The sequence below is a fragment of the Triturus cristatus genome, chromosome 1_2 (genome assembly GCF_964204655.1).
Source record: "Triturus cristatus chromosome 1_2, aTriCri1.1, whole genome shotgun sequence".
Classification (NCBI taxonomy): domain Eukaryota; kingdom Metazoa; phylum Chordata; class Amphibia; order Caudata; family Salamandridae; genus Triturus; species Triturus cristatus.
In genome coordinates, this window is record NC_140580.1 from 96,580,337 (window position 1) to 96,593,386 (window position 13,050).

A 13,050-nucleotide genomic window follows, 5' to 3' on the forward strand; every position below is an offset into this window, starting at 1 on the left:
TTAGAGAGGAATAAGTTATCTGAAAAATGGTTCTTCACTGTGGGTGTGTTACAGAATCACAGGTGTCTTGTACGTCATCCTTGCATGATACAGGAATGGCTGACCATCCTAAAAACTTCAAGAAGAAACAAAAAATGTGGCCACGCGTTTTTGGGTCATATTAATCTAAACATGATGCAGACATCTACAGTGGTATGAGAGAAACCTGTTTAAATAAGACATTTCCAATAAACTACTTGTTTTACTGGAGGTGCCCATGCTGGAGAGCATGAGTTACTTTCCTATCCTGATATATTTTTTCTGATGAATACTCTTGTTTTCGTACAGCTGTCTCTAAAAAAGAAAAAAGACACAAAATTGATCAAGAAAATGTTTGCAGTGCTGATTGGGTACCAAAGTGACTGCAACAAGGAAGCTGCTCAGGCAGGATCACATGGAAATAAGCATGCATTCCATAACTGTGCCACTGACGCCCACTATGTTGGATCTGCCCTTTTGCTTCACATAACATATGTAAGGAAGACCTAGAGGACTTGGAAACATTTTGCCAAGCACTTGTAAACGGTAATTCCATTCCTCAGGATGAAAGTCTGAGAGTAATTTACAGGAAAATAGTATCTATCTGCAAACAATTACCAAACACAAGTCACTTGTTCTTCTAATTGATATCTCTCTGTCCTAACAGCAGATACAATTAAGTACATGTGACAAATAACACAGGCACATTTTAGATTATCAATATTGAAGGAAAACATCAGCTAACATTCACTAGCCTTTTGTTAAAAAAAAAAAAGTCTACCCCCCCCACCCCAATTCAATATCTTGTGCAACAATCAACCGCAACAATAACCTGAGGTAAAATGGCCTAATAAGAGATTGTCTTCCTCATTGTCTGGGATACATTTTGTCCCACTTCTCCTTACCAGAATGCTTTAGCTTGTTGATCTTTGGCATTTGCGTATGCAAAATGCTTTAAGTTCCACCGCAGCATTTCTGTGAGTGTTGAGGTCTGGACTTTGACTCAGCCATCCCAAAATCTTGATCTGTTTTCGGCCATTCAGTCATAGGTTTTCTGGATCATTGTTCTGTTGCATGATCCTTTTTCAGTTTGGTCTTAACTGTTAAAGGATGTCACATTTTTCTCTTGAATAGAGAAATTCATGGTGGCCTACATTGTGTCCAGTTTCTGCAGCTATAAAGCAGGCCTAAATTATCACCTCTCCACCTCCATGCCTGATCGTTGGTATGAGGTTCTTGTCGACATGCGTTGTTTGTTTTTTTTCTGAACGTGTCCTTGTGCATTAGTCAGACCACTCCACTTTGGTGTCATTTGTCCAGAGGACATTGTTCATGAGGTCAATCAATCATAACATTTGTAAAGCGCACTACACACCCGTGAGGGTCTCAAGGCGCTGGGGGGGGGGGGGGGGGAACGTTGCTACTGTTCGAGCCAGGTCTTGAGAAGTCTCCTGAAGGTTAGAAGGTCTTCGGTCTGCCGCAGGCAGATGGGGAGGGTGTTCCATGTCTTGACAGTGAGGTGGGAGAATGATCCGCCGGCGGTCACCCTTCGGATGCGGGGAACGGTGGCGAGGGCGCGGTCTGCGGAGCGGAGCAGGCGGTGGGGGTGTAGAGGCTGAGTCGGCTGTTGAGGTACGCTGGTCCGGTGTTGTGGAGTGCCTTGTGTGCGTGGGTGAGGAGTTTGAAGTTTATCCTCTTGTTGACTGGGAGCCAGTACAGGTCTCTCAGGTGGGGTGTGATGTGGCTGCGGTGAGGGATGTCGAGGATCAGGCGTGCGGAGGCATTCTGGATGCGTTGGAGCCGGTTCAGGAGTTTGGCCGGGGCTCCTGCGTAGAGTGCGTTTCCGTAGTCCAGTCTACTGCTGATGAGGGCCTGGGTGACCGTCCTTCTCGTTTCAGTGGGGATCCACTTGAAGATCCTGCGAAGTATGCGGAGGGTGTTGGAGGAGGAGACGGCGTTGACCTGCTTCGTCATGGAAAGGGTAGAGTTGAGGATGACCCCTAGGTTGCGTGCGTGGTCGGTGGGTGTAGGGGGTGTTCTTAGTGCAGTTGGCCACCAGGAGTCGTCGCAGGCCGAGGGGGTGGATCTGAGGATGAGGACCTCCGTCTTGTCCGAGTACAGCTTTAGTCGGCTGTTCCTCATCCAGTCTGCGACGGCCTTCATTCCTTCGTGGAGGTTGGTTTTGGCTGTGTGGGGGTCTTTGGTGAGGGAGAGGATCAGCTGGGTGTTGTCGGCGTAGGAGATGATGTTGAGGTTGTGCCGTCGTGGGCGAGCGGTGCCATGTAGACGTTGAACAACGTTGGGCTTGGGGATGAGCCTTGGGGTATGCCGCAGATGATCCCGGTGGCTTTGGAGCGGAAGGGGGGGAGGCGGACGCTCTGTGTTCTGCCACAGAGGAAGGAGGTGGTCCAGTCCAGGGCCTTCTCTTGGATTCCGGCGTCGTAGAGGTGTGTTCCTAGTGTGCGGTGGCAGACCATGTCGAAGGCGGCTGACAGGTCCAGGAGGATGAGGGCCGCGGTTTCTCCATTGTCAAGTAGGGTCCTGATGTCATCTGTTGCGGCGATGAGTGCAGTTTCGGTGCTGTGGTTGCTGCGGAACCCGGACTGGGATGGGTCCAGGATGCTGCTCTCCTCGAGGAAGCTGGTCAGTTGTTTGTTGACTGCCTTTTCGATGACCTTCGCCAGGAACGGGAGCAGGGAGATGGGTCGTAAGTTCTTGAGGTCCTTGGGGTCCACCTTGGGTTTCTTGAGTAAGGCGTTGATCTCTGCGTGTTTCCAGCTCTCCGGGAAGGTCGCTGTCTCGAAGGAGATGATGATGGTTTTCCGGAGGTGGGGTGTGATGGTGCTTCTGGCTTTGTTGAAGATGTGGTGTGGGCAGGGGTTTTCCGGGGATCCAAAGTGGATGGTGTTCATGATCTTCATGGTGTCTTTGTCGTTGATGTTGGTCTAGGAGAGCAGGCGGTTGGTGCGGGTGGTGGTCGTGGGACCGGGGGTCTCAGTGGTTGCCAGGGTGGTGACGGCGTCGAAGCTGTTGTGGATATCTGAAAGAAACATGTTAGTTAGATTCCTTACCTTAGAATATCCCCAGGCGTCAGGCTGGATCCGGAAAGATTTTTCGTCAGCAATACCCTTGCGCGTCGCTAGGCGGCGTCTGCGGCTCCGCGTCCGTCGTCTGCGTCGTGATCACCGGGATGACGTCGTTGGAGTACTTAGACGCCGCCCTCGCGCGCTGACGTCAGTTAATCTTTTTTCCGCAGATCTGGGAAGAGCATACCCTTTTTATCACTTTGAGAACTTTTTTTTTGTTTGGTTCCTATTTCGAGTCGACCTAGACTTCTGGTGCCGGTAGGGATGCCCAGGTTCAAGCCGTGCAATACCTGTCACCGCCTGATGTCGGTCACGGATCACCACCGCCGGAGTCTCTACTGCCTTGGGGCCGACCACGATGCCGAGTCATGCCTCGACTGCCAGAGCCTTGACCTCGAAGGCTAGGCGGGAGCAGTCCCGCAAGCTGCTCTAGTGTCGGCACCGCGCCGCTCAAGGTCCCGGTCGAGGAGGAGGTCGAGGGACCAGTCGCAAAGCCGCAGCCATCACCGCTCGTCGGGGTCCAAGTCCTCGCATTCTGGTAAGTCGAGGCACAGCAAGAAGTCGAAGAGATGACTCGGCTGAGGGATCGGGTGGCACCACCCGCGCGGCTCTGTTGGAGCCGCAAGAGTCGCATCTGGCCCCATACCCTCCGGTCCCGTGGCCCGATGCGACTCCGAAGATCCGAGACTTCCTCGTGGCCATGAGGAGTCTCGCTCTGCCGTCGAGGCCTGCCGGCGCTTTCGGGCCCCGCAGGTCCGACTGGGGGGGCCTAGCGAGCCGGCGGCTTCGGTCCCGACGCCGCAGGCCCGCGGGGGATCCAGGCCTGGATCCCAGTCGACGCTGGTTGACCTTCCGAAACTTCTGTCGGCACCGACCCCCTGCGGTGCCACCTCCGGCGCCGTCTTCGGACGTCGTCATCCCCAGGTTTAGTCCCGCCAACGGAGCGCCGTATCCTGCGCCGATGGATGACAGATTCATCTTCCGCCCGGCTCCGACCTTTCCACCTGTCTACCAGGAGTCGGATGACGGGGACGACTGGGAGGGGTCTGAGGATCCTCTGGCACAGCAGTGCCAGTTCTCTCAGGACTGGGCAGAAGAGCTGGGGGATGCCAGTGGTCTTGACACCTCCCCTGACACTGGCTTCATCTCTCTTCCTTCTGTGGCTACGGAGGAGGGTGCTACCTATTCTGTGGTGCTGCTCAGGGCTGCCGAGGCTCTTCAGCTAGAGCTCCCTGCAGTGGCCATGAGGACTAACCTCCTCACTGAAGTGCTTCAACTGCTGGTAAGCTCCTCGGAGCCTCTGCTGCAGTTCAATGAAGCACTGACGGACGTTCTGATGGGCACCTGTTCCAAGCCCTCCACAGTCCCTCCTGTGGACCGGAACGTAGCCCGGCGCCACCGCCCCGGGCGATCCCAGCTTTCTGTTGGTGCACCCCACGCCTGAGAGCCTGGTTATCCAGGCCTCTACCTCCCAGACTGCCTTTCCGTCCGCTCCCCCGGATCGGGAATCCAAAAGGTTGGAACAGTTTGGAAAGAAAGTGTTCTCCTCCCTTAGTTTGGGGTTGCGGTCTATCAACCCCACGTGCTTTTTGGACCGTTACACCCACTCTTTGTGGGATACGGTGGCGGACGTGCTGCCCCAGTGTCCGGAGGAGGCCCAGACATGGCTCGCCCAGGCTCTTGCAGAGGGGCGGGATGCGGTACGTTACTCGATACGATGTGGGCTTGACACAACAGACTCGCTAGGTAGGGCAATTGCGACCACGGTGGCGATTCATCGCCACGCCTGGCTGACGTCCATGAATTTCTCCGGGGATGTCCAGAGCACCCTCATGGACATGCCCTTCGATGGCCATTGCCTCTTTGGCGACAAAGCGGATAGTGCGCTGGAGCGCTTTAAGGACTCCAGGGCTACGGCCAAGTCCTTGGGCCTCTCGGCCCGTGCCCGCAAACTTCCGCTTTTCGCCGTTTTCGTGGCCAAGGAAGGGGCGCCCCCTCACATCCGTCTAGCCACAGAATCAGCCTCAATGCGGTCGCGGACGTGGATTCCGCCGAGGCAGAGCGGGGGGACAGAGCCGGTCAGCCCACATCTACTACCCCAGCAGCATCTGCCTCAAAGCCTTCCTAGTCCGAGCTTTCAGGCCCATTCAACGCCAGTGGGAGGCAGAGTTCGCCATCACCTGCTCCACTGGTGTACCATCACATCGGACAGGTGGGTGCAGCAAATCGTCAAAGGGGCAACTCACTCCCCTTCGAGACGGCCCTCTTGGCCAAGGGGGGCCATCGAGCGCGTTCCTGGCCCAGATGTAGGTCGGGGTTGTTATTCCCACTACTTTCTGGTTCCCAAGAAGGACAAAGGGGGCCTATACCCTATCTTGGACCTCAGGACCGTCAACACCTTCCTCCTGAAGGAGAAGTTCAAGATGCTCACCTTGGCTCAGGTTCTGGCTGCCCTAGACCCTGGAGACTGGATGGTAGCGTTGGACTTGCAGAAAGCTTATTTCCACATCCCCGTCCTGCCGGCGCACCGGCGTTACCTGCGGTTCACGGTAGGCCACGAGCACTTTCAGTTTACTGTGCTCCCTTCGGGCTCACCAGTGCCCCTCGGGTGTTCACGGAAGTGATGGTGGTGGTCGCAGCTCATCTGCGCAGATTAGGGGTTCCAGTCTTCCCCTGTCCCGACGACTGGTTGTTGAAGGCTGGCTCGCCCCAGGCAGTCGTCTCCCACCTCCAGACAACGGCCGACCTCCTGCATTTGCTGGGGTATTCCATCAACGTGCCGAAGTCGCATCCGAGTCCCTCCCAGAAGCTCCTTTTCATCTGAGCGGTTCTGGACTCGGCGCAGTTCCGGTTCTATCCTCCGGAACAGCGGGTTTGAGATATTCAGGCTCTGATTCCAATCTTTCAGCTTTCATTCCGGGTTTCGGTCAGGTTGGTGCTGCGGCTACTTGGTCTGATGGCCTCCTGCATCCTGCTGGTACATCACGTCAGGTGGCGGATGCGGGCTCTGCAGTGGGACCTGAAGTTTCAGTGGGCCCAGCATCGGGGCAACCTGTCCGACCAGGCCTTGATCTCAGAGGGCACTACAAGACAGTTGCAGTGGTGGCTCATGGACCGCGATTGGGTCAGTGGCAGATCCCTCGCCCTATCCCAACCGGAGCACGTAGTGGTGACTGATGCGTCCCTCCTGGGGTCGGGGGGCCACATGGGAGAGGCGGAGATCAGAGGCCTCTAGTCTCCGGCGGAGTCCCAGCTCCATATCAACCTATTGGAGCTGCGGCTGATCCGACTTGCACTGAAGACATTCCTTCCCCGTGTTCGGGGAAGTGTAGTGCAGGTGTTCACGGACAACACCACCGCCATGTGGTATTGCAACAAACTGGGCGGGGTGGGGTCGTGGACCCTTTAAGGAGGCTCTGCGCCTCTGGACATGGCTGGAACATCAGGGCATCACTCTGGTGGTTCAACACCTGGTGGGCTCTCTGAAAGCCAGGGCGGACGAACTCAGCCGTCGGTGCATGATGGATCACGAATGGCGTCTGAACTCGGACGTGGCGCAAGGGCTCTTTCGACAGTGGGGAGTGCCTTGGTTATATCTATTCGCCACCGAAGAGAACGCGCAATGTCATCAGTTCTGCGCGTTGGAATTAAAGGCATTACTCATATGTTTCCTCCTGTCCCTTTCGTAATGCCTCAGTGGGATTTGAACCTGGTGTTAACCTATCTGATGTGCGCTCCCTTTAAGCCACTTCATAATTGTCCTCTTCGTCTTCTGACTATTAAGACTGCTTTCCTGGTTGCCATCACCTCTGCTAGACGGGTGAGTGAGCTCCAGGCTCTATCTTCTAAGCCTCCTTTCCTTTCCGTCCATCCGGACAAGGTTGTTCTCAGGACTCGTCCTTCCTTTCTCCCTAAGGTGGAACTGCTTTTCACATTGGCCAGTCTGTTACACTGCCCACCTTCTTTCTGCCTCCGCATCCCTCGAAAGAGGAAGAGAGGCTCCACCGTCTGGACCCAAAACTAGCGCTGTCCTTCTATCTGGACCGAGTAAACAGTTCCGGGTGGACGACTAACTCTTTGTTGGCTACGTGGGCGCTAAGAAGGGGCGGGCAGTGCACAAGCGAACCATCTCTCGGTGGGTCGTTTTGTGCATTAAGGCCTGTTATTCCTTGGCTAAGAAGGAACCCCCTGTGGGGCTGAGGACCCATTCCGCTCGGGCCACAGAGGCTACTACTGCCCTGGGACGGGGAGTCCCTCTGCTGGACATTTGTCAGGTAGCAAGGTGGGCCTCGCTGCACACGTTTGCCAAGAATTACTGCATGGACAGCCAAGTCCGGAGAGACGGCTTCTTTGGTCGTTCCGTTCTCCAGGACTTCCTGGTGTGATCTTGGTTCGCAGACCCACCACCGGGGTTGGTATTGCTGGGGTATCTATTCTAAGGTAACGAATTTAACTAACTTATTTCTTTCAGATGAGCAAGTTACTTATCTTCGGTAACGATATATCTGTAAGAAACATTAGTTAGATTCCTTACTGCCCCACCCATCCTCCCCGCTCTGCGAACTGATATCTAGGGTTAAGGTCATCCCTTTCAGGGCCCTAGATTCATGGCACCAGTGTCTGTCTCTTGCATAGCTCTGCGTTCCTGGCGCGGAAGCTATGTACAAGAACTGACGTCCGCGCGTGAGGGTGGCGTCTAAGTACTCCGTCATCCCGGCGATCACGACGCCGATGACTGACACAGAGCCGAAGAAGACGCCTAGCGACGCGCTAGGGTATTGCTGACAAATTCTTTCCAGATCCTGCCTGACGCCTGGGGATATTTTAAGGTAAGGAATAAGGGTAAGGAATCTAACTAATGTTTCTTACAGATATATCGTTACCGAAGGTAAGTAACTTGTTCGTCTGCGATCTTGCGATGGAAGAAGGTCTAGTGATTCTTTAAGGTGCTGTTTGCAGACTTAAGCTTTGCAGCAATGTTTATTTTGTGAGAAGAGGTTTTCACCTACCTACCCTTCCATAAACATTCCACCTGTTCAGATTGTTCTTCATGGTAGAATCAAGAGTTCTAACTTTTACTACCTTGATAAAGTCCTTTTAAATCCTTGGATCTGGCTTTTGGATTCTTAGAATGTCCAGGAGAAACATCTGGTCTTATTTTGGGGTTAGTGTGCAGGCACAGCATCACCTTGGTTGGCAACCTTCTTGAACTTCCTCCATTTGTAAACATTACTCTCTGTGGGCTTTATTTGGAAATGGATCATCATAGTTACCTTTTAGCCTATGCATGATGTTACCACATACCTGCATTGTACTTACCAAACTGACAGTTGAAAGCTGGTACTGCCTTTTGATGATACAATAATCAGGTGTTCTTGTTTAGCAGTAATTGACTCATTACCTTCTTAACTGGTTTGGACACAGTAAGGGTGCATCTTTTCAAACGAGGCTTCTGAATGTTGACTGATTGTTCTACTTAATTACGTGAATTGTGTTATTTGTCACATGAGTTTAGACTGACTGTTTGGTAATTAGATAATGAATGAATGCGTTTTTTATATAGCGCATAGTTACCCTAGGGCATCCCAGCGCTTGTCCAGGGCAAACAACCAAAAAAGCAGCTCAAAGGTCACAAACGTCAAGCAGGAAAAAGAAGAGTTTTCAGAAGTTTCCGAAACCGACACATACACGTTTCAGAACGGAGACCCATCAGGAGAGCATTCCACAGGTGGGCTATGTTAACCGAAAATCTACGTCCACCAGCCTGCGCCCTTTTCACTCTGGGAACGTGGAGCAAGTATTTCTGGTTGGAGCGAAGGTCTCTATTGGCCTTATAAGGCACAGCTAAATTCCTCAGAATGGGGATCCCTTCCCCTGCAGAATTTTATGCGCTGTGCATAGAGCCTTAAATTTGACCCTTTCTCGCACCGGCAACCAGTGCAGGGCCTTCAATGCGGGTTTAGCTGACTGCATCCTTGGAGTGTTCATAAGCAGCCTTGCAGCAGCATTTTGAACCTGCTGGAGTTTGTTGAGAGTCGCTTCCGGAGCGCCCAGGAAAATGGTATTGCTAAAGTCTAATCTGGATACAATAAGCCCCTGAATAAGCAACTTCCTAGATGCCCATGGAAGCAGGGGGATGACTTTGCGCGCAGAACGGAGAAGGCCAAAGCAGACTCCCGCCGTCTTCTTCGCCTGAGTCCTGAACGAGAGATCTTGCTCCAACCAAATCCCCAAACTCTTGATCTCCTTCCTGGGACTCGGAGGAACTCCCATACAGCTGGGCCAGCTAGTCAAAGGGAGAGAAGGGGCTATGTTCCCTAGCAATATTAATTCGGTTTTTGAGCCATTCAGCTTTAAAGCCGACTCACACATCCAGGTATGGATTTTGGACATGCAGGAACGCAGCGAATCAGGGTCATCCTCAAGATGGGAAAGAGCGACCACCAGCTGCGTGTCGTCGGCATAGCTGACGATTTTAAAACCAAATGGCGCCACCACATCCTCCATATATACATTGAACAATGTGGGGCTGAGAGAAGAGCCCTGTGGCACACCACACTGAAGGGGGATAGACGCTGACCGTTCGCCGCCTTCCCAAACTTGGTACGTCCGGTCATGAAGAAATGATATAAGCCACTTCAGAGCGACACCCGTCACCCCTATACCTGACAGCCGTTGAATCAACACTTGATGGTTCAGAGTGTCGAAGGCCGCACTCAGGTCCAGGAGGATCACTGCCACTGATCCTCCTGCATCCAGAATGCTCCTAGCTTCCTCAACGACTGCCAGAACAGCGGTATAGGTGCCCTGACCAGGTCGAAAACCAGTTTGGGAGTCTCGCAGCAGGCCATTGGTCTCCATGAAGTGCGACAACTGACGGTTTACTAATCTTTCAGCAATTTTACTAAGTCCAGGAAGCAGGGAAATAGGCCTAAAATTTGCCAAGTCAGCTGGATCTAGATTTGGCTTTTTTGGAAGCGCCTCAACCACTGCTTTCTTCCAGCTGGGTGGCACCAGACCCTGGGCAAGGGAGGCATTGATAAGCTCCGTAATCGGAGCAGCAATCTTAGTTGCTGCCTGCTTAGGGAATCTCATCGGCACCGGATCCCTGGGCGAGCCGCTCTTCATGAAGCCTATTTCCTTAAGGACTTCGTCCACTGAGACTACCCCAAAGGAGTCCAAATGGACAGAAGCTCCTCGAACCTGGCTGCCAGTGTCTATTCTCTGGCAAGCCTGGGGCAGCGCACTTAAAATATTCTCAATTTTCCTATGAAAGTAGTTGGCCAATTCCTCGCATTTCTCACCAGGGTTGTCATGAGTTACCAAGGGCACGGGAACTGTAAGAAGTTCCTTTAACACTCTGAAGGTCTCTCTGGATGAGTTAGAGGCACTTTTTATTCTTTCCTCAAAAAATTGGGCCTTAGCATGGCGGAGGGCAGATTTATAAACTCTAATTGCCGAGCGATACTCCTCTCGTCTGATTTCCCTCCCCTCCTTTCTCCACGCCCTCTCCCTCCGCTTGCAACCCCTCCTAAGGGATCTCAACTCGCATGTGTACCAAGGAGCCGAACCAAAATTACCAACGCAGCCTGGCGGGCGGTAAACCAGTAGACCTGATACCGACACCGTACCAGAAATCCGTAAGGAAAACTGGCAACTCTCGCAGTCTGCCACCCCCCCCCCCCCCCCCCCGTCTGAGCCCTACACACAGAAGTGTCTCTATATATAATAGCTATGCCGCCCCCTCGCCCCAGAGGCCTATCCAGATGGTATATTAGTAAGCCTGGAGGAAGGGCACGAACCATATCCACCCCAGAGCCAGATGTAATCCAAGTTTCGGTCAAAAACAGAATATCCAAGTCATGGTCTTGTAAAAGAAAGTAGATTTCTAAAGTATGGCTCGGGAGTGATCTGCAGTTCAATAAAGCCATGGCCAAAACATTCTTACCCTTCACTGAGTGGGTCATCTGACATATCTTACAGCCAGCAAATAGCTTGGGGCCTTTATGAATAATAATGGTCACATATGTCTTAATACTGTGCTCTTCTCATCCCTGTAGCCTATGTCTGCTGCTTCCAGTGACTATGCCATTGTTGGAGTCACTCTGGCATTTCCCAGTGTCTGTCAGTAGAGCTGAATTAAATTAACTAAGGTCCCAGGAATATTTCTGGATGTGGAATCTGTGGGCATATGTATCTTATTTACAGGAAAATAGCTTATACATACGTATTCCTCTTTATGTCCTACAGGGAACCTGAATGAAAACCATGGGTATGGAGAGACAAAGCGGCTGGAAAAGGAGGCTCCCACACAGCAACAGCCGCAAGTCACCCCAAACTGTTCTGCTCCACTCAACCTCAACTTCCCCCTTCCAGGGGAGAAGGGTCCAGCCTGCCTGGTAAAGGTAAGGTAATGATGAGGTAGGTGAATGAATAGTGGGATTATTCTTTAGATTACCTCAATATAAAACAAAATATAGCTGTTAATGTTACATGAATTGCTGTTTCAAAAGTGGCTTCTGGAATCATTGTGCAGTACAGACTGGACTTTCATTATCTCGCAGGCATAGTTCTAATGCCTGTCCTTTTTCAACATATAGTTTCTTTTGATCAAAACCAAAGTAAAATACAGTCTAAAATTCACCCAGTAAAACAGGCGTGTCACTAAATTCACCTGGTGGATAGCTAGGCAGCAGTTCTCAGGAGTCCCCGTTTCTTACTAACTGTGGTACTTCCATCGTCTACACCGATAGTTGTATCGTGGTGATAAGTTTTAAAAGTATGTACTGACTGCAACTTGAGGTGTTGCATAAATTAAATGCTTGTCCATTTCTAGAAGAAAGCAGGTTAAAAGATGGACTGTTTATCACCCATCAAGATGTCTCATTGGCTCAGCGGTGAACTGACCGTAAATGTGCCAGTTACTTGGTTATCTTCAGATGCAGCCTGTTACGTATTGATCTGGGTGTGAGAGTCTGGAATTTGTACAGATGATGATCAGAACTAGACACTGCCTAGTGTGCAAGTTTCAACCATAACTATCCAATTGCCTGTGTCTTAAGGGTATTAAGCCATCCTAGCATTTTAGACATCACCACTTTGGATGATGGAACTTCTAGGTTTACTTATTTCATCACAAGTATAGACCTTTACCACCAAGTAAGTGGTACGCTGTTACTCCTACACCAAACGCCAAAACGCACAGATTGCTCTGTTACAAGAGATACACTTAACTGCTCAGGAAATAGACAAACTACGTACCAGATGGCATGGGACTATATGTGCCACATCATATTCTGCCTACGCACGAGGGGCACTGAACTGGGTCAGACCGGGAATCCTATTTCAAGAACTCAGGGGAACGGTGGACAGGGGGAGGTATGCCCTCTTTGAGGGACTCCTAGAGGGATAACCGACAAACAGAATGATATCAAACATGGGTCACACACTGGGCACGCACAGACGCATGGAGAGCTTGTCCTCCACAAACCAGACTATACTCGTTCTACTCCATCCCACACAATCTACGGGTAAGACTAGATAGCTTTCTATGCACAGCGACGCTAGTCCCCAAAATTCAGCATTCTGATTACCTAGGACAGGTCCTCTCTGATCATGACACCATATACTAAGTCTACAATGGAAACCTCCCCACCCACCAGTACCCACCTGGAGACTACCACGGGAATGTCTGGCGGACCAGGTATTCAAACACGAACAAGAGCAAAGCATACAGGAATATTTCTCTAATATTGCAGGAACATCCAAACTGGTAGAGTGGGATGCGTTCAAAGTAGTGGCCCGGGGGGAGTATAAAACAAATGGTAGGGGTTAAGAGGACACTGGAATGAGCATAACACAAGCTGAAACAAAGCTAGCAGTCCTAACAAAAAACAGAAGATGCGAACACTGCGACATTAGCTCAGGTGGCAGAAGCGAAAACCAT

The 13,050-nt window shown here is 51.5% G+C and overlaps 1 protein-coding gene across 1 annotated transcript in view; it reads left to right on the top strand.

Moving 5' to 3' along the window:
* MCMBP (minichromosome maintenance complex binding protein) overlaps positions 1-13,050 on the top strand; it is a 176,227-nt gene that overhangs the window by 88,433 nt on the left and 74,744 nt on the right. The window contains exon 7 of the mRNA XM_085602822.1: positions 11,355-11,509. Coding sequence (XP_085458948.1) covers positions 11,355-11,509 — 155 coding nt within the window. The remainder of the gene's footprint in view (positions 1-11,354; positions 11,510-13,050) is intronic.